Here is a 22,246-nt window from a genome sequence, read left to right as displayed (position 1 = left end):
TAAGCATAACCAAAGAAAATCACTTCTTCCAAGATCCAAAATGGTAACGTCAGACCGTTGCCCCATCAGCCACCATCAAGTGAATGATGTTTGACCAAAACTTGTAAAAGGGTGGGGGTTGGGGGGGGGGGGGGGGGGGAGAATTTGAAATGATTCACAAGGAGAACTCAACTTACTGTTTTTGACAGTTCACTACCCATCTCCATTGTCCTTAGGCACAGAGGAATTATTTCTGTAGAGAGAAGAAAACTGATAACCTCCGTATCATCAACCTGAAGTAAACACAAAAAACAGACAGGTCAGGTTTCGGGAAAGAATTAAAAATCCAAAAAATGAAATGTAAAATTGGATTTCACAAAGTTTTCAGAAAAGGAAAAAAAAAAACTGCTCTCTGAGTCATAGAAATCAGCAAACAATAGTGAAAATTCCTTTATTGCGTTCACATGAGAATTGTTTCCAACAACACTGCCACCACCAATGTGCACAAACAGCAATTCTTAAGATCTTAACAGCCACTGTTTTTATGGATAAAAGCTTTCATGGTTCAAGGAGCATTGTATGAGAAAACTCTCTGAACTACATAAATATGAGATGTTGCCTCTCATGTGAGAGGGAGATTACTGCAAGCCAAGATTGAGGGTTCAAAATTTTAACAGAACGGAGAAGAGGACAGAAACAGTTAACGAACAGATCATAAAAAATTCAACACTGCAACGAGAGAGAGTTAATGAACAGATCATAAAAAAAGACAGAAACAGTTAACGAATGGATCATAAAAAATTCAACACCGCAATGTGTGTGAGAGACAGAGAGATCAACAATACATTCATTAAAAAAAATATATAAAATTATGTTCCAGTACAAAAAATCTTCAGGAGTATCATTGAGGTCTTAAGAACAAGATCTAAAATATTGGTTGCAAACAGCTTCTCCACATACACAGTTGTCATTAACAAATCATGTCAGGCGGTTGGAAAATGTTGATAGAAAATTTAAGAATTTCCACGTTGCAGTGATCCTATGAAATCATACATCACACACATACATGTCGATGTTAGGAGGCAGGTTTTACTATGAGTCTCAAACTTCTAGGAATTACATTTAGGCCTGAAGCTATGACTTAATTAATTACAAGAGGGCCTGTAAGCTTTCCAACTAACCCATTTAGACCAAAATGGTTGCCAATTCACTCTAGGACCCCAAACTGTACAATATTCACATAAGCCCTCAACTTTCATAAATTACACTTTGGCCCTAGATTTCACAAAAATCACATGAAGACCCCCAAATTTTTCACATGCAATTACACTATGGCCCTTAGGGTCTTCTTTTATCTCATTTCCAGACCTTAAGCTTTCAATTTATTGCACAAAGCCTATATTATTTTGACAAAATCACACAGCCCCCCTTGACCCAAGTTCTATGCTTATTAAACTTCAATTAAACCCTGATTTCTTGCAATTTCTTCACATGCAAACACTAAGTAAGGCCTAGGGACTCCATTAGGCCTAAATGCACCCAAAAATCAGAATAAAACCAAGCTGAAACCATGGATTAACCTCACCTGAAAGCTGTCCCTGCTTTGCCGCATTTCTGACCAGAAATTAAACCAGCTCAAACTTCAGTTTTTGCTTAATCTTTCTTCTAATCAGCACAAGCAGGGTCTTCCCCCAGGTTGTAGAGGTTCTTTCCAAGCAAACCACATCTCAAACTATAATGCTCATAAAGAGACAAATAAGAGGGAAACCAAAATCCAACGGGAAATAGGATTTCTAAGGCCATTGTAGATTTGAATTGAGTTTATATTCTAAATGGAGATTGAGATAAGAGGGATTATCATAGCTGTGGAGGGATTTAAATGGGGATGGAATTTTGTATTAAACTTAATTAAGTCTGGGATAAATAAGGAAAAATCATAATTATATGTATAAATATATTATTGGAAGAGAATGTAAAAAAGGATTAGGATTGGCTCTAAGGGATAATTGAGAGATAAATCATAAACATATATGGATATTATCTTAATATGATTTGAGAAGGATAAAGATAAGGATTAGGATTAATTATTATGGAATTGAAAACAAATCAATTCCTTGTAGAAGAGGAAATTATTCATCTAAAGTTTAAAGACAAACTAATGCATTGTGAAAAAGGAATTAGGATTGGTAATGTAAATTTTGAGGATAAATAGGAAAAAAAACTTATGTATGGTTAGGATTTGGTAAGGATTATGACTGATTGCGGAATATTGGTAAATATTTATGAATTGAATTTTTTTTATTGTATATATATATATATGAAAAACTTTCTTTTTTGTATTGATCTATCATGCAGGGTGACCTTTAATGGGCTTTAAGCTTGCCAATCTCCCCTACATATTTTTTAGGCAAGTAGGAATAAGGGGCTAGATGTGAACTTGGATCGAGGGATTATTAGTGGACTCAGTTTGGGATAGTTTAATTTTTAATTATTTTTTGTTATTTCAGTTATGTAAATATGGAAGGATTTTAGGTTTCGTGAATTTTAAATCTTGGCTTAGGGTTCATAATCGATTACACAACCCATGGAGGGGGGTGTGACACAAACCCTCATAAAAAAAGGGAGAAATCAGTCTTCGTTGGGGTTGTACCCTGTTTCGTGTCACAGCAGCTGTCGGCAGCTTTTCCCTCTGTTTTTGGAAACTTCTCCAACTATAACTATCACCTCTACTGGCAACTCCCTTAGTCCTGGTGAACCTTTAGATTCTTTTCCTTTCTTCCTTTTCCTTCTTTTTTCCTTCACTCATTTTTTTGTTGTTTCTAGCGAGTATTGTGTGCATCACACACATGTATACATATGACTTTGATTAAATTGCACATTTCACCCCTTGGTTCATCTTATTCTCACATAAACCCCAAATAACCTTCCTTAATTCACTTTGATCCCTTTTTATTTCACTTGGGCCCCCACAAGTTTTGAAAATTTCGCAAATGCCCTTTTAAATTTTTTGGCATTTCTTAGAGTTCCACTTTAGTAGTCTTTTAACTTTCCTGGGCCCTCGAGAATCATCAACATTCATGAGTCAACCCTCTGGGGTCCACTCATGCCCAATCGAGCTCCTTGACTTTTAACTTTTACCCTTTGTCCTTTCTCGACCAAGAAAAGCATGTAATACAGGGTATTACAATGTGTGTGTGCATACATGCATATATATATATATATATACATATAGAGAGAGAGAGAGAGAGAGAGAGAGAAGGGGGGGGTGAGGGAGAGAGAGAGCTTGAACAAGAGTTTCATTGTGTGCATATATATACATATAGAAAGAGAAATATGTCAGAGGAGTCACCAAAGTCGTCATTGCTGTTCAAGAGTGAGAAAGGGTTAGCATAGAGGATGCTAGTGGCTAGGAGTGAAATGGAAAGAGAATGGGAAGGAAATCTTGAACACAGAAAGGGTTTCTTTCTTACTGCCATTTTTGTAGTTCATTTCATTTTATCTTCATTATTCTGGACTAAAAATGTGATGGCCACATGACCTTTCAAAATTTCCATTCCAAAATTATGAAAATAAAATGGAAAACATGAAAACAGGCATGTTTTCAAACATGCCCTAAATGGCTATGTTTGTGGTATTTGTTCAAATTTGAAGAGATACTTTAATTAAACATAAGCCTTAGACAACTACACTTTACATAGAACTAAGAGTAAATTTCTAAATTCAAACCAAAAAAAAAAGGGGGCATCCTTAGTGCATGAGGCTCCCCACTTTATGAGGGTTGGGGGAGGGTTGTGTTTGTATGCAACATTCCCTTTGGTTTCCGCAAATAGACCACTCCACAACTAGTGCTTAAAAAAGCACGCTTAAGCGCGTCTTAAGTGCAAAGCGCAAAGTGCAACATGCTTGGGGCTTTTTGTTGTGTGAAGCTCAACGACTTTAGTTGAGCACGATTAAAGCATGCTTAAGTTGCACTTTTACCTAAGCCTCGAAGTGCAATAAAATGTGCTTTAGAAATACACTTGGGTTTTTTTTCAAACAATATAAATGGTTGAATTTGTTTAAGTTTTTGCAATAATGTGGCTACTTGTATGGAATTCTTACCCAAAAAAGGTATTATCATACCATAAAAGATCTAAATAAAATCATATATACAATTTAAAAAAATAAAGACTCAACTATATTTACCAAGCAAAAAATATTGAAGGAAACATATAATTAAGCGTAAATTAAGGGTTGCTAATTTATTTCTAATTGTTGTATATTATGGATTGATGATTGATTCCAGATTGCCCTAAATTACAGATTGATGATTGATTCCTGATTGTTGTAAATTATGGATTGTTAATTGATTGCAAATTAGGGATTAATTGATTGGGGATTGTTGTAAATTAGAGGTTAATTAATTGGAGATTGTTGTAAATTAGGGATGAGTTTTTCCTTATTCGTCGATCCGATCCTTTATATAAATCATGTTAATGAAAGAGAATGGGTTTTGTTGCCAAACTTTTACAAAAACAAAAGAAAGACTAACAAATTAAAAAAAAATGCCTTAGCATATTCAAATTCTTTCAACCGAGAATTTAGACCAATTTGTTTTCCAGGTTCCATTAGTACCAGCAGCTGACCAGATTGTATCATTTTATATGTCCCCTATGTGTTTTTGTTATGGTTGCATGAACTTGTAAAATGGTATAAAATATAGATGAAAAATGGTATCTCATCTTTTATCAAATTTGCATCCCTCATTCGTAGTTTTTTTTAATGATTACCTTTTTAATAGTTTATATTTTTTATGCTTTTAAAAGTTTATACTCTTTATTTTATTTATATACATTTCACTTTGTTCTTCACGCTTAAGTGCTGTAGGCCTTCTATGATTAAGTGTGCTTTACGCTTTTCAAAACACTGTCCACAACTCAAACCTATGACCTTCCAGTCACAATGAAGTAACCTTACTAATGCTATCAATGCTTGCCCTCTAAGAATATATAATATTAATCAAAATCCAAGAAGCACTAAAAACCCATGACTGGAATTACCAGAGCATGAATATTCATGAGTGGAAAGCTACTCAGCTTACTGATATTACTTCCAGCTTGAAGTGGAGTTCAAGAGATAAGATTGTGCATGCAGCTCATGCTACCTGTGAAGTGTTTTTGCCATTTAAAGATTTTGGATGAATAGACATTTTTTTACTAAAATGTCAAAGGAATGCATCCAGAATCAGATTGTTTATGCACCTCAACAGAAAAGATCAAGAATATCAGTGACACAGAAAACAGGATCAGTTAGATGAAGTACCTTCACCAAAGCACCAATGACGCCCAAGGAAGTAAGCCTTAGATACTCAAATGGCCTGGATTTACTTGTTGTATTAAGGAAAGGGTACAGATATAATGGAATATGCGCTGCAAAAGAAAAACCATTGATTAGAACATTTTCATTAAATCTAAATAGACTTCTAGAAATATGCATCAAGCACAGCAACAGAAAGACTACTCTTTTTGTAATCTTAACCCTCAGAGAGGAAGAACTATATTACTTCAAAGGCAAAAAGGTAAATACAAATTGCCAAAATCTAAATTATTAGTCTAGGAAAATATCAACTCCAACTTTAATAAAAGGGGCAGCAACATGTTACAGAAAGACATCACATGCCTAGCTGGTTGGAAAGCTTTACGATCACTATATAGCAATCAAAAGATCCTCTAGATAAATTGTACTGCAATAAGAAAGAAGTCAAGCACCCAATAAAAGGTGTTTGACATGGAAATCTCAAAAGGAAGAAAAAGACAGGTGCAATGTAGGTCCCACAATGGTACACACAGACCATAACTGAATCTATTGTACTGCAATAAGAATGAGGTGGGGCACCCACACAAAGGTATGTGACATGGAAATCTCAAAAGGAAGAAAAAGACAGGTGCCATTGCACAATGGTACTCAAATGACCATAACCGTATCTAAGGTAAGGTACTGTAGCAGTAATTATTAGCAGGGGAAAACTAGCGAAGTGAACATTACAATATTTCCTCTTCATTTATTTGTACCTAAGCCAAAATGAAGTTTTTGGATATGAGACTCTTTTTACTATTCTGGGAGGGCTAATAAACTAAGAAAATGCCCATACAAGAAAGATAAATATGTAAATGAAATCAAGACTACAAAATTGGACAACGTTCCTGAACCTTTTGTGATGTTAGACTCTAATTCCAGGTTATAAGGATACAGTGAAGTATCAGAAACCTTGATTCTTATTTCCATAATTTCCAATTTCAACAGAAGAAATAATTGGGAAATAAAAGAGAAACAGGACACAGTTCCCTTCCAAAAACAAATGAACAAGGAGAAAGAGAGAGAGAGAGAGAGAGAGAGAGAGAGAAATATCTGAAATTGATTTAAGCATTTCAAAATGTTATTATATCAGGTAAAAATAAAAGAAACGAAAATACATGATCTAGTTCTACTTGATTTCATGTGATCTTAACGCAAATGAACAACAAAAAGAGGCTACTTGGAGAAATGTATATGCATGAAATTCGCAAAAAATGGAAGTGGAAAAAATTCTTTGAACACAGTAAGCAATTATAACCTCATGTAATTACAATTCATGCATGTAATGGAGCCTTTATGTGCTAACTTAATAAAAGAAAATTACCATTGAGGAATGACATTCTCGTTTCTGGGTGTGAGGCCACACACTGGAAAAATAGATTAAAGATATAAGGCATAAGTATTCAAAAAAATTATGGGGAATAAAAGATAGCAAATATACTATCCTTGACCCTTGAACGTTACTCAAGTTTTCAATGCCGTCATTCAACTTTTGATTTTTTTAATTTAAGCCCTTGGACTTCAATAATTAAGTTGATATGTCCAACTCATTAGCAAAAGTGAAAATTGAAATCACTATATCACTAGAATCTTGTGCTGGTTGAACAGTAAACTAAACTTGAACATTGTCCATTGTTGCCAAAGCTTCCTCTCTCTATCTTTGTTTCTCTCCTTTAATCAATCTTTTTTCTCTTTCCCCTTATTAAAATTCTAGTGGAAAATATATATTAAAAAAAAAACAACAAAACAAACACCATACCTGGAGAAGGGCAAGTGCATTGCAAACTCTATTCGATTGTGCTGGGGTAAGGTTTGGTGGTGATAAAACAGGGTATATTGAAACTATCTCCTGCAAATAATGAGGAAATCTGGCATGATCATACAGATGGAATATATGACACACATCCAGTCAGTTCATAACAAAAAAATGAAATACTAACACCAAAAATTCATTTATTATTGGTATGATGGGCTGTAAGGAGAAAAAGAAAATGAAAAGACAAAATGCATGCACTTTTATTGTCAAAACGAAAATTAAAATTTAGAATAACAAATCGCAGATAGCATATAAACTCAAAGAAGCTAATCTGACGCCTGCCTAATTAACCCAAAAATATTTGGACCACCATTAAAGGCATCCAGAGAGTTGTAGGCCATAAATTCAGTCTGGACTGATATCAAGCTACTTTAACTCAGTCATACCACCTTTTTAAAGTAAATAAAAGTTTTTTATAAGAAGTCATGTACGAAAACAGGTAATGCCTGTTGAGCCAACTTAGTGTAACCTAAATTTATTTTGGTGTTTTGATGAATTACAAAAAGGCTCAATGGTTGAACATGCAAATTAAGGCCCCTAAATGTTTCTCAAAATATTTCTTATATATTTCATGTTATCAAAAATTAATATTTTTATGAAATTCATCTTGCAAGGAGTTTTTTAATAAGTTAAAAATTATTTTACAAAAATTGGACTAATAAGTCGACTTAATCATAAATAAGTCAACTCGACAGAGAGCTTGCTTTAAGCAAGTTGTAGCTAAGTTGACTTGGCAGAGAGGCATTTTCAGCCAAGTCGATTTAATTGAAAATAAGTCAACTCGTCGTGAGGCTAAGTTGACTTAATTTGTTTCATGGCCAAAATTTTTTAAACGTTATGCAGGTCACCCTAGCCCCTATATATACATCATATGCATGTCAAGGAAGGCACTTATGCCATTTTGAAAACTCAAAGCAATCAAAAGAACTTTCTCAAAAATCTATTGCTTCTCAAAGGCTTACGCTCTCGATTCCATATCAAACGAAGAGCCTACTACTGTTGGAAATCGAAGTGCTGAATATCTGTCTCTCTATTTGTGTTTGATCTAAGGGTATATCTATTATATTTGATATTGTTCTGTAACTGCTAATATTTATTGTTTGTTTAAAGTCCAAGTGTGGACAAGTACTGTAATCTTTAAACTCAATAGTGACTTGTATCGGTCACCTAGATCTGGATTTATATCTAGGCGCGTATGTGTGTTTGATCTAGTTTCCAAGGTAAGTTAAGAAAAAACCTTGACTTTGATTGGATTTAGTGGAACCCCAATGGTGGTTAGACATTGGGAGAGTGGATTAGGTGTTTGAGATACACTGAACTACTATATATCGCAATGTTCATCTTCCTTTATTGCTTTGTTAATTATTGTGTTGATTTCAATTTCGGAAGACTCATTAAATAAATCGATTACAATATTTTAAGATTGATTAACTAATAATTCATTTGATCTAATCAATAAGGTGTAATAAGATAAAGATTTAATAAAAATCTTTCATTAATAATTCTCCTCAGAAATCAAATAAAATAAACGAAGTTCAAAAAGTTTTTTTTAACCACTCAATTTACCCCTCCCCCCCTCTTGAGTGGCCGTTCATTAAAGGACTAACAATTGGTATCAGAGCAGACTTCTAGAATAATTGAGTTTACTGTTTTAACACCCAACTTAGAAGAGATCCGAAAATGGCATCATTTACCAACCAAGCCATAACCAAAGGACCATCGCCCTTAGACCACCTTTCTTTGATGGAACTAATTAGACTTATTGGAAAATGAGGATGGAGTCCTATTTGTTCTCTATAGACTATCAATTATGAAAAATAGTTAGAGACGGTTTTATTACAACCTCAACCAAAGAAGTAGAATGGACTGAGGAAGACATTAAGAAACACCAAATGGACCATAGAGCTAAATACATAATTTTTTATTCGATTTTACCTAGTGAGTATGAAAAACTCTCTGCTTGCTCCACATCACATGAAATCTGGAGGAAATTAGAAGTTGTCTATGAAGGAACCGATCAAGTGAAAGATACCAAGATAAATCTATTAATGTCACAATATGAAGAATTTAAGTTACTTCAAAATGAGAATATTAGTGATATGAATGGTAGGTTCCAAGAGATAATAAACAACCTTAAGATGTAAGGAAAAATCATTTCCGAATAGGATCAAGTAAAGAAAATACTTAGGTCTTTGTCATTAAGAATGGCAGCCATTAGTAACTGCAATATCTCAAGCCAAGAATCTGAAAGTATTAAGAACGAAAGAATTAATAGGAACACTTCTTACTCATGAACTGATTCTAAACAAATCAAATGAAGACACTAAAAGCAAGAAGACATTAGTTCTAAAACCCAATGAAGAAACTGAAACTAGTGAAGAAGAAAATGATGATGAAACTGCTCTTTTAACAAGAACTTTCGCAAGACTTATGAAAAAGAGAGGAATGGAACGTAGGAGAGTACCACCAACTTGCTATAAATGTAAAAAGGTAGGGCACATGCAATATGATTGTTTGGAAGAAAAGAAAGATAAGAAGGAAAGGAAAACAAAAAAGGAGAAAAGAAAAGATTTAAGGAACCAAAGAAACAAGCCTAGCATGGGATGAGGATACCACAAGTGGGTCGTCCGAATCCGAAGAAGAACAAGCACATGTATGTTTTATGGCAATAGAAGATGAAGAAGAAGAAGATAATATGGACTTAGAAGAACTACAAGAAGCATACAAACAACTATTTAAAGAATATCAAGGAGACAAGAAAGAATTGAGAAATTCAAAGAAATCTCACAAGGAAGAGAATGAGAAGTTAAAAAGTCAAATAAAAGACTTAGAAGAAAAATCTAAAGATATAAAGAATGAGAATGAGAATGAGCTAGATGAAAAATTAATCAAGCTTCAAGAAGAGAATAAATCTCTAAAGATTCAAAACAATAAAATACTAGTTGAAAAGAATGCCATTGAAAAATCCCTAGCCACACTAATTTCTAGACAGAAGTCTAAACCTAGACCAAAATATAATGTTTCTAAGAGAGAATGGAGACAATCTAAGTGGCAACCTCAATCTAGAAAGACTAGAGAAGTTCAAACGTGGATACCCAAAGGGGTAGCCCAACTATGAGAGTTCTAGATCATGAAATTCCTAATGTTATTAATGTATCTCATGCAAGCACATCAAGAGTAATTTGAACATTTGGTTTTGATGAAGTTAGACACAAGGGACCTATCTCTAGATGGGTGCCCAAAGCTAAGATATGATTCTATATGTGCAAATGTGCGTGAAGATCACAATGGGCAACAAGTGGTATATGAATAGTAGATACTCACGTCACATGACCGGTGTGAGAGGTCTATTTTTAGATCTCACTCCCAAGGATGGTGGATTTGTCACTTTTGGAGATAATGCTAAAGGTAAGGTGGTTGGTATTAGCATAGTTGGTCAACCTCAACACACCACCATTAGAAATGTTTTGTTAGTAGATGGTTTAAAACACAATCTACTTAGCATTAGTCAATTTTGTGATGATGGTTACGAGGTTATCTTTAGACAAGAATAATGCCTCATTGTTGATAGTGATAAATCTTCTATTATTTGTACTAAAAGACAAGGTAATGTGTACGTTGCCGACATTGAGGAAATTAATGCAAAATGCCTAATGGTTAAAAATGAAGACATTCTTTTATGGCATAGATGACTAGGACACGTTAATCTTGACTTAATTAAAAAAATTTCTAACAAAGACTTAGTTCTAGGGCTCCCTAAGATGAAATTTAATGAAGAAATTTTTTGTGATATTTGTTGTCAAGGGAAACAAACTAGAGCATCGTTTAAGTCTAAGAATGAAGTATCAACTAGTAAACCCCTACAACTCTTGCACATGGACCTATTTGGACCCACACAAACTAGGAGTGTGGGTGGAAAATCTTATGCATACTGTGAGAAGTCAGAGGTGGAACTCTAACCTGAAAAGCTAGCTTAATAGGTGGAGGGATCCTCCTCCTTATATATAGCTCATGTCTCTCTTGCTGAGGCAATGTGGGATTCTCACACTCCCCCTCACGTCGAAGCTTCTCCAGTAACTGATACATGCCCAGGTAATCGGGTAGGGTACTAGTCCATGACCACGACCGAGGGTAGTCCCCTAGCCAAGGGTTGGCCCTGATACCATGTAAGAAGTCAGAGGTAGAATTCCAACATGAAAAGCCAGCTTAATAGGTGGAGGGATCCTCCTCCTTATATATAGCCCAAGTCTCCTTTGCTGAGGCGATGTGGGATTCTCACACATACGTTGCAGTGGATGACTTTTCTAGGCTTACATGTTCTTATCGTCAAAAGATGAAGCCTTCCAAATTTTTGTTAAACTAGCCAACAGAATTCAAAGAGAATTAGATGATAAAATAGTTTCTATAAGAAGTGATCATGGTGGAGAATTTGAGAATAGGTTATTTATGAAGTTTTGTGAAGAGAATGGGATTCATCATCAATTTTCCACACCTAGAACACCACAGCAAAATGAGGTCGTCGAAAGAAGAAATAGAACCTTACAAGAGTGGCTAGGACTATGTTTTTAGAGAATAGTTTGCCTATCTATTTTTGGGCGAAAGCGATCAATACCGCATGTTATATTCTAAACAGATTTAACTTAAGGCAAGGTATCAAGAAAACTCCATTTGAATTATACTATAAGAAGAAACCTAATGTCTCCTATTTTAGAGCTTTTGGATGTAAATGTTATATTTTGAACACAAAAGACAATGTAGGAAAATTTCAAGCTAAAAGTGACTGAGGCATATTTCTTGGATATTCAAACACTAGCAAGGCTTATGGAGTATACAATATTAGAACAAATACTCTAGAAGAATCAATTCATGTCAAAGTCAATGAATCTTTTGAGTCAAAAAGAAACAATGAAGATGAAGAAACAAATGCTATAGGTGTATCTAAGGAAATGGAAAAGTTAAACACTCAAGGAGAAGACAAAAATGAAACTGAAATATCTCAATCTAAAGCCCAAGAGGAATCAAGAGAAGTACCTTCAAGTTCTCAATTTCAATCTCAAGAACAACCTTTGCAAAAAAAAGACCTAGATAGGCTTCCTAGGAGTTTCAAGCATGCATCAAGTCATCCCAAAGATCAAATCATATGAGATCCAAACCATGGAATAATGACTAGAGCATCTTTACATCGATATTGTAATAATGTGGTTTTCATATCAAAAGTTGAGCCAACTTGTGTAGAGCAAGCACTAGAAGATGAATTTTGGATCGAGGCCATGCAAGAAGAATTAGATCAATTCAAAAGAAATGAGGTATGGGAGTTAGTTCCTAGGGCCAAGGATAAATCAGTAATTGGAACAAAATGGGTGTTCAAAAATAAGCTAGATGAGAATGGAAATATATCTAGAAACAAAGCGAGAGTTGTAGCCAAAGGGTATTATCAAGAAGAAGGAATAGATTTTGAAGAATCATATGCCCCCGTAGCTAGGTTAGAAGCAATAAGAATGCTGTTAGCTTTTGCCTCTCACAAGAATTTCATGCTACATCAAATGGACGTGAAGAGCGTATTTCTAAATGGTTATATAAACGAAGAAGTGTATGTAGGTCAACCCCCTGGTTTGAGGACTCACACTTAGAGGATCATGTGTATAAGTTAAGAAAAGCGCTATATGGCCTCAAACAAGCCCCTAGAGCTTGGTATGAAAGACTAAGTAAGGTTCTTATTGAGAAAGGATTCTCGAGGGGTAAAGTGGACACAACACTTTTCATAAAAACCGATGGACCCAACATATTGATAATTCAAGTATACGTAGATGATATAGTATTTGGAGGAATATGTGAAAATCTTTGTAAAGACTTTACAAACCTAATGACAAGTGAATTCGAAATGAGTCTCATGGGAGAACTTACATATTTTTTAGGTCTTCAAGTAAAACAAACTAAGGAAGGAATCTTTGTTCATCAAGCCAAATATTTAAAAGAAATGTTAAAGAAATTTGGGATGCTAAATGCTAAAGAAATATGCACCCCTATGAGCATATCCACTAAGTTAGATAAAAATGAGCAAGGTAAAAGTGTGGATCAAAAATTATATAGGAATATGATAGGTTCCTTACTCTACCTAACAGCGAGTAGGCCCGATATTATGTTTAGTGTATGCCTATACACACGTTTTTAGTCAAATCCTAAATAGTCTCATGTTTTAGCTGTTAAGAGGATCTTTAAATACCTAATTGGAACTCAAGATGTAGGCTTATAGTACCCTAATGGAGATGATTTTGAGTTAATAGGATATTCGGATGTAGATTTTGCTAGTTGTAAAACAGACCGAAAAAGTACCTCTGGCACATGTCAACTACTTGGGAATAAGTTAATATCATGGTTTTCAAAGAAGCAAAATTCAATGGCTTTATCCACTGTTGAAGCTAAATATATAGCTGCCGGTAGTTGTTGCGCTCAAGTGCTTTGAATTCAACAAGAGTTAATCGATTTTGGAGTATCGTTTAATCAAACCCCTATTAAGTGTGATAATACAAGTGGCATTAGCCTTTCGAAAAATCCAGTACTGCACTCTCAATCAAAACACACAGAGGTTAGACATCACTTTCTTAGGAACCGTGTTCAAAATCAAGAAATCATTCTCGAATTTGTCTCGACCGATTTTCAGTTCGCTGATATTTTCACCAAACCACTTCCCGAGGACCGTTTTAATTATATTAGAAGAGAATTGGGAATTATTAATCCTTTTGGATGGTTTGTTTGTCTAAGGCCATCAATTTGTTTGTGTTTGATTCTGTCTTCGTAAATTAAGTCGACTTGGAGCCAAGTTAAGTTGACTCCGTGTTTCAATAAGTTGACTCGATCTAAGTCAACTCATTTTAGGAGCGATCTCGAGCGACCATTGGCTTTCTTCTTCTTTTTAAACCCCCTCTCTGTTTTCTCTCTCACTCTCTGTCTCCCCAAACCCATCTCTCACTCTCGTCATCCTGGCTGTCGGTGTCCTCTTCGCCAACAGCCGTTGCTACCCTCATTGGTGCCATCTCCGCAGGTAACGTGTATCATCTTTTCTCTTTATTTTTTTTATTTCTTTCACACTCTCAAACCCTGTCTCTCTTGGTTTAGCCAAACCTTCGCATGGCTCGTGTGTTCGCTCCTTTGTCATTGAAACTGTAAGACCTTGTTTCCCTGTGTTTATCATTGTTCGTGTATGTCAATGTTTGTTTGCTGGCCATTACGTTCGTATAACATCCTATTTTAATGCCTAAATCAAGTTTCTATGATTGCGTGTTCATTTGATCATTTGACTGTGTTCATTTGTGGCTTGTTGCCCCGCATTTATCCCTTTTGTCAATCTTGTCCATCCACGTGCAGTTAAGTCGACTCAACAGCAATCCTCACCCAAACCTTCTCCAAAAATGTCCTCCTCTTGAAAACGTTTGTGTGATTCGACCTCATCACGAGCCCGTTCCCCTTCACCACCTCCTGCCGCTCAAGCCACCCACTTTCCTAACCTTCACCTCGAAGCCCATTTTTACAAAATGTTCCATGCCCGTTCAGTCATCCATGGGAAAAACATATCTCGGGAATATTTTGACAAACGTTGTTTAAACTTTGGCACTTGGCTCTATGTTAATCGACCCTGGGGTATTTTGGAATTTTTTATAAGACAGTTGATAAAAAAAAAAATTTCAATATCTCTATATGGTGTTATCATTTGTTATGTGATGAGATGGGGAAATTTTTTATAGGGCAGTTATCATTTGGAAATGTTGTTTCCATGCTCATCAACTGCCCTATAAAAAATTTCTAAAAGACATTGAAACTAGATAGAACTCAACATTTTTGTTATTACAAATGATAACACCATATAGAGAACTTTTAAAAATGTTTTGGAATAAAGAAATGACCCATCTCATCACATAACTGAACTTGATTGGAATTTGTTAGATATACTTATTTTTATATTAGAACAATTTTATCATGCTACAGTTATATTTTCTGGTTGTAAATACCCAACAACTCACCTTTTTTAAGAGAAATATATAATATAGTAAATTATTTCAATGAATATAGAGAACATCAAAGTTACATATCATTTATTGATCCAACGGAAACAAAATTTAGGAAATATTGGACGCAAATTCCACCACTTTACTTAATAGCTAGTACGTTAGATCCCACACAAAAGTGGAATGTTATAGATTATTTTTTAGATTTTTATGGCGATGCTATGAACATCAATATAAATGATATGAAATATGAAGTTAAACAATTAGTATATGAAATGTATAATTTGTATGAATTTCATTTTAAACCTAGACAACAAGTTGAAGACTCATCAATACAAACAAAATCCAAAAGAAATTTAAAATTTGAATTTTCAAAATTTTTGAGAAGTAAACAATAAAAAAAACTACAACGTCAAATAGTGCATTTAATGAATTAGACTTTTATTTAAATAGAGATGCAATTTTTTGATGATGAAATAAATAATTTTGATGTTTAGGCCTAGTGGCGCCTAAACCAACACACATATCCTGTTTTGGCTGCCATGGCCCGTGATGTGCTAACTCCTCCGGTGTCCACAGTACCATTAGAGTCTGCTTTCTCTACAGGTAACAGGGTGTTAGATTAAAAAAGATCAAGATTATCACCAAAAATATTGGAAATGTGTGTTTGCTTAAAAGATCGACTCGATGTGGAGTTCTAACAACAAGGGATCAAGTTAGTAGATGAATCAAGTGAAGATGGTGTTGATGACTAGCTGAAGCCACTTTACCTTTGCAATTTTGTACTATTTTCTTTTATTTAATCGAAAAGATGTAAAAATTTAATTTAACTATTGTACTCCCTCACCAATTAGTATTGGCAATCACCATTTGAGTGATGGGAGTTTTTTTGCTAGCCGCAAGATAATGATCTTGCTACAGCAATAGATTTAAAATTTTCCTACCTCTAAAAAAAGACTAGGATTATTAGGGATGGTTGCTAGCTCATGTAAAAAAGCTAAAAAAATATTTTATTGAACTTCTTCAAGTGATGGCTTGAAGAGAGAGGAGTAGGCCATTTGTTTACTGAACAGCTCGAACCTTTATAAGTTACAGTGTCCCTTACTCATTTATTTTTTTAACTGTGTTATTTTTTATTAATTATTGATATTGGATGCTAAAAAATTTACATTTCGCAATATATATAAATAATAACCATCAATATATTTAAAATTTTCAAGCTAAATTTTTTATATATTTAAATTATAAATAAACATTTTCCTTTTTATATTAGCATTATTTTTCATATCAATTCACAAGAAAATTTACAAGGCATATAGAATTTTGAAATATAAAATGATGAAATAATATTTAAAACTTAAGATAGAAAATTGTTTAAAAAGGAAAAAAAGAAAAAAATTGGTTTTTATATATGCATTATTTTTAAAAAAATATATATTTAAAAAAAGAAAAAAAGGGTCGGGCTCAGTGGGCCTGGCTTACCAGGGCCTGTAGGCCAGGCCCACCGAGCCCGGCCCTACCCACGGCAAAAAAGGCCAGACCGAGCCCGACCCTCTAGGTAAATGGGCTGGCTCGGGCTCGGCCCATTTAAAAAGCCCGTGGGCCGAGCCGGGCTTGCCCGACCCTTTTGATATCTCTAGTGGGAGGTTCGGTCTCTTATCTCTCAATATAAGTTGTCTTTAGCTTTTATTTTAGAGTCTCAGTTACAGGAAAGGCAAGCGAGGGAAATCTCTCGAGCTATTATGCCCACTTGGAAATGGATTTTCAATTACGACATGAATGATGGAGGTCAGTTTTGGATTGGTTATGATCCGTCAGCCATTAATTTAGTTGTTTTGAGTAAGTCGGACCAGTTCGTTCACGTTAGAATGACTGGTCCTGATATTATCACCCATTTCTTCATGTCTTGTATTTATGCTCGGAATGAAGAGGTGGACCAAGCTCACCTATGGAACTCTCTGAGAGGTGTGGGGTTGTCGGTGGTTAATGACCCTTGGATCCTCCTTGGTGATTTTAATGTCTATCGTAATAGTTCTGAGACGAGATGTGGGAACACCTCTCTATCTTTGGGGTATGCACAGATTTAATAGGTTTCTTTCCTCGGTTTCTCTTTAGGATTTGGCCTTTAGTGGTCCAAAACTGACGTGGAACAATAAGAGGTTTGGTGTGAAGTGCATTTTCCGAAAGCTGGACAGAGCCCTTGCAAATAATGGGTGGCTTGCTAGTTACCCAGAGAGTGAGGCTCTTTTCCTTCAATCAGGAATCTCTGATCACAGCCCCGCCGTGGTTTTCTTAGCTAGTACTTCCCGAAATAATGGTAGCCCTTTTAGGTTCCTCAACCACCTTGTCGACCATCCTCTTTTTCTTGATAAGGTGGCTAACAGCTGGAGCAGGTGGGTTCCTGGGGCCCCTATGTTTCGAGTTGTCTAGAAACTCAAGGTGGTTAAAGGAGCTCTGAAGACTCTTAATAAATCGAGTGGCCATGTCTCTGATCTTGTTTTGTTTCTCCGAGATAGTTTGCACAAAATTCAGCGAGAGATGCAGGATAACCCTCATGATCCTAATCTTCGCTAGCGAGAGCTTGATTTTAATAGGGATTATTCAGCGGCCTTGGCACAGGAATCTGATTATTTTCGCCTCAGAGCTCGAATAAGATGGTTTGCGGAGGGAGACCGGTGTTCCCGCCTTTTCTTCCAGCCCATGTTAGCTCGGCAAAATAATCACCATATCTATAGCCTCCAGAAAGAAGATGGATCTGTTGCGGATTCTAAAGAGGAAGTGGCGAGTTGTATGGTGTTGACGTCGGGAATTGATCGACTGTGATTTGTTCACCCGCCTTGAAGAAATGAACACGAAAAGGGAGAAGAGAAAGCACATCGAGGAGTTTTATGTGGTTCCGTCTATGTTTCGGCGGCCAACACTTGCAAGCACTCTGATGCTCTAGTCAATAAGAGAATAAGGTCATGGCCGTGTATCAGTAGGTCAAAGGAAAAAACATATCATCCACTCTCCCCAGAGCTAGCTCATGTAAGAGGAGGGGATATCCTCCTCTCTACATGCATCGTGTGTTTGCAGGTGATGGAACTGAGTATCCAGCATCAGTGAAGGTACACAGGTGGGGGCATGGTGTCGACAATAGAGCTGGCAATTTTAGACACGACACGACACGATACGACACGGAGTTAAACGGGTTAGGGTTGGGGTTAATCGGGTTCGGGTCATAAACGGGATTATTTTCGTGTCTTAGGCGGGTCAACCCGTCTAACCCGTTTAGACACGAAATGACACGTTTAATTAAACGTGTTAACGGATTGACCCGAACACGTTAACACGATTATATACGAAATGACACGTTTAATTAAAATGGTTAGTGGGTTGATCTGAACACGTTAACAAGATTATACACGAAATAATACGTTTAAAACTAAATAACACGTTTAACAGGTGACACAACACGACCCATTTAAATTAAACGGGTTAAATAGGTTAACAGGTGACACGACACGATACGACACGTTTAGTTAAACGAGTTAAACGGGTCGTGTCGTGTTACACGTTTAATAAACGTGTCGTGTTCGGGTTTAAGAAATTTGACATGATTATTAAACGGGTCGTGTTCGGGTTAGCCTGACACGTGTTATACGTGTGTCTTGACACGATACGATTACGACCCGCCAACACGAATTGCCACCCCTAGTCGACAAGACCTTCATTAATGAGGATGGGATCTGAGGCAGGCGTGCGGATACCCAGTTGAGGCTGCAATGATGTTGCTACAGGCTAGTACAGGGCCAGGATGAGATCGGCATGGGCCAGGAGATGGGCCGAGAGGGTGGGGCCAGATCGGGCCCAGACAGCCCAGCTAAAGTAATGCCTAGTCCACGACAGTTCTTTGGTTGTCCTATGGTCTTCTTGCTATGTGAGCTGAACAGTTGGGCCAACGACCTAAAAACATCATTGGGAGCTTGCTTGGTTTTGCGGTTTGAGCTCGGGTCTCAGCAACGTATGACCTTGTTCTAACGAGCTCGGCCTCGGGCTTATTGGGCTTTAGGAGATTAGGCCGGCCCGCGGGGTCAAGCCCAACCCATAAGAAGCAATCCGAGAAATACCCATAACATATGGTTTCCTATTTCCAAAACCTCTTTGGTCACAGTGCCCGTTTAGCCCCTGTGTCCATTGATGAGATTGCCCCTTTTATCGACAAACGCTTGTCACAAGGTCAGTGGGGGGGCCTTATTGTTGAGGTCTCAACAGAGGAATTCAGGGAGCCTTGTTCAATATGGGGGATGATAAAGCCCCTGGGCCAGACGGATTTACTGTTAAATTCTTCAAGAGGGCTTGGGAGATTGTGGGGTCTGATGTGGTGGAGGTTGTCAGGAGCTTCTTCTCCTCAGGTTGTCTTTTAGGGCAAATGAATGCAACTATCATTAGTCTGGTTCCTAAGATCCCTCACCCCGAGTCGTCGTCCCAGTTTAGGCCTATTTCTTGTTGTAACGTCTTGTATAAAGTCATCACCAAGATTTTGGCCAATAGAATCAAACATGTGCTTTTTGGTCTTGTGAATGAGGCTCAAGCAGCATTCGTGCTTGGGCGCTCGATTGGGGATAACATCTTGCTCGCCCAGGAGCTTGTGTTCCAATATCACCTTCACAAGAGGCCTCCTCGATGTGCGATAATAGTGGACCTAGCGAAAGCTTATGACACTGTGAAGTGGGACTTTCTCTTGATTGTCCTTCATCTTATGAATTTCCCTCCGCAATTTTGTAGCTGGACCGACGAGTGTGTCACTACTCCTTGTTACGCCATTAAAATCAATGGGCAATTAAATGATTTCTTCCCTGGGGGTCGGGGCCTTAGGCAAGGGGACCCTCTATCTCCTTATCTCTTCATCCTCGTGATGCAAATCTTGCATGGCATTATTAGCCATCAGACGAGGTCTCCAGATTTTCAGTTTCACTGGAAATGTGAGCAAACTCAGCTAGTGATGCTCATGTTTGCAGATGATCTTTTTTATTCTCCCATGGCGATCCTATTTCAGTGGGTATCTTGAAATCTTGCTTGGAGAGATTCTCTAGTTTGTCTGGCCTCAGGGCCAATGCTTTAAAAAGTGATTGCTTTGTCTCTTGTAGAGATGATTCCTTGAGGGAGAATATTTTGACTGTTGTGGGTTTCCAAAGAGGCGTGTTGCCTATACGGTACTTGGGGATGTCTCTTCTTTCCACCAAGTTATCATATGGGAATTGTTGGCCTATCATTGATAAGGTTAAGAATAAGATTTGCTCTTAGTGAAGTAGGTTGCTCTCTTTTGGGGGCCGCCTTCAGTTAGTTCAGTCTGTTCTTTCCACTATCTATGTGTACTGGGCCTTTGTGTTTATTTTTCCAAAACGGGTGGTCCATAAGATTGAGCCATAGTTCTGAAAGGCGCGAGGCGCAGCGAGGCGCAAAGGGTCCTGGAGCCTGAGGCGCGAGGCGCACGAGGCGAGGCGCGCCTTTGCGAAGCGAGGCGCACCTTTTAGAAAAAAAACTAAAAATCTTGTAAAATCATAAAAAAACTATCAAATTATCAATAATAACACATGCATATCATTAATGTTTCATTATCTTCAAATTCTAAACTAACAACATCAAAGTTAATTCATTCATCATACAATTTCTAAACTAGAAACATCATCAAAGTTCAAACTTAAAGTCTCAAACTCAAACAAGTACTAACCATCATGCAAAGTTCTAAACAAATATATAAACACTACAAGTCCACAATCAATAAAGAAGTTTTAATCATCATCATCATCATACCCTTCACCAAATTGAAAATCATCATCTTACGGTGCCATATTTTGCTCATCCTTGATTCCTTGTTATTTTTCTTCTTTTGCATGTACTCTCCAATCTCTTGTTTTATTGATGGAGGACATTTTGGAATAACTTTAGTATTCTCCACAATCAATAAACACTACAAGTTTAGCGCATTTTTTCTAAGTCTGGAAGATTAGGGCATTATAAGGAGACATATAAGAAAATGTTTTCATTTTGAAAAACTAACTCCCGGTATTTTGATAGTTAATATTCATTGTTGTTAAAATGATTTTTAATGAATTTTTCAAGAAATAGTAGGTATGTATTTTGGGGGTGGTAAAATCGCTAAATCCTGAATTTATACTAAAATCAAAATTCTATTTTCTTATTGTTATGGATTTTGATTTTTTAGATATTTTTATTGAATCCAAATGGGGGGTACTTTCTTATTTACATTTATGTATTAAAGTAAATTGAAGGTAAAATATAAATAAAAGAAAATGTGGACATTTACTTAAACTAAAGAAATGTAAATAAGTAGTGATGTATACATGCTGAAACTGAGAAGAGGGGATGCTGGAGAGGAGAGAAAGAAATGATGCAGGCAGGATGCAGGCGCGATTTTCATGAGGCGCGCCTAGGCGCGCCTCAGCGCCTCACCTTGCAAGGCGCGCGCCTTGCAGAAACCGCCTCGCCTCAGCCCAGGCGAGGCGCCAAACTGGCGCCTTAAGGCGCCTTGCGCCTAGGCGCGCCTTTAATAACTATGGATTGAGCAATTAATTCGTAATTTCTTATGGAGTGGTGATGGTGTTGACCCCCATAGAGCTAAAGTGGCTTGGCGGGAGATTTGTTGCCCCAAGTTGCAAGGGGGTCTGGGTCTTAAGCCTCTCTATGTTTGGAATCAAGCCCTCATCGCCAAGCTAATCTGGCATTTGCTCTCAAGCAATGGGGAGTCTCTCTGGGTGAAGTGGGTGCATACCTATCGAGTTAAGGGGGCGTGCTTCTGGCTCCTTAAAGTGTCGTACGCTTGTTCGTGGTACTGGAGGAAGCTGCTCACCCTCGGGGGAGTTGTGCGACCTAGAGTGGGGTGGAAAATTGGGGACGATCGTAGCGTGTTCCTTTGGCATGACCAATGGCACCCTTTGGGTGTACTTATTGATCGTTTCTCTTGCCAATTGCCTCGACAATTAGGCATCCATACCTTGGCCAAGATCTTTGATTTCATTGAGAATGGCTCTTGGAATTGGCCTGACATTTTCCCCTGTCCAGCTTATGATCTTATTAGGAATCACCTTCCTAGCCTTCCCCGCTTTCAACG

The 22,246-nt window shown here is 36.9% G+C and overlaps 1 protein-coding gene across 1 annotated transcript in view; it reads right to left on the bottom strand.

Moving 5' to 3' along the window:
- LOC127811695 (uncharacterized) overlaps positions 1-22,246 on the bottom strand; it is a 28,581-nt gene that overhangs the window by 1,344 nt on the left and 4,991 nt on the right. The window contains exons 3-6 of the mRNA XM_052351819.1: positions 7,073-7,162; positions 6,638-6,680; positions 5,281-5,387; positions 177-272 (exon numbers count right to left, since the gene is read on the bottom strand). Of these exons, the coding sequence (XP_052207779.1) occupies positions 177-272; positions 5,281-5,387; positions 6,638-6,680; positions 7,073-7,162 (336 nt within the window). The remainder of the gene's footprint in view (positions 1-176; positions 273-5,280; positions 5,388-6,637; positions 6,681-7,072; positions 7,163-22,246) is intronic.

This window comes from Diospyros lotus, chromosome 10 (assembly GCF_014633365.1).
Source record: "Diospyros lotus cultivar Yz01 chromosome 10, ASM1463336v1, whole genome shotgun sequence".
Classification (NCBI taxonomy): Eukaryota; Viridiplantae; Streptophyta; class Magnoliopsida; order Ericales; family Ebenaceae; genus Diospyros; species Diospyros lotus.
Note: the sequence above shows the minus strand (reverse complement) of the source record. Positions and strands in the feature narration are given on the sequence as shown.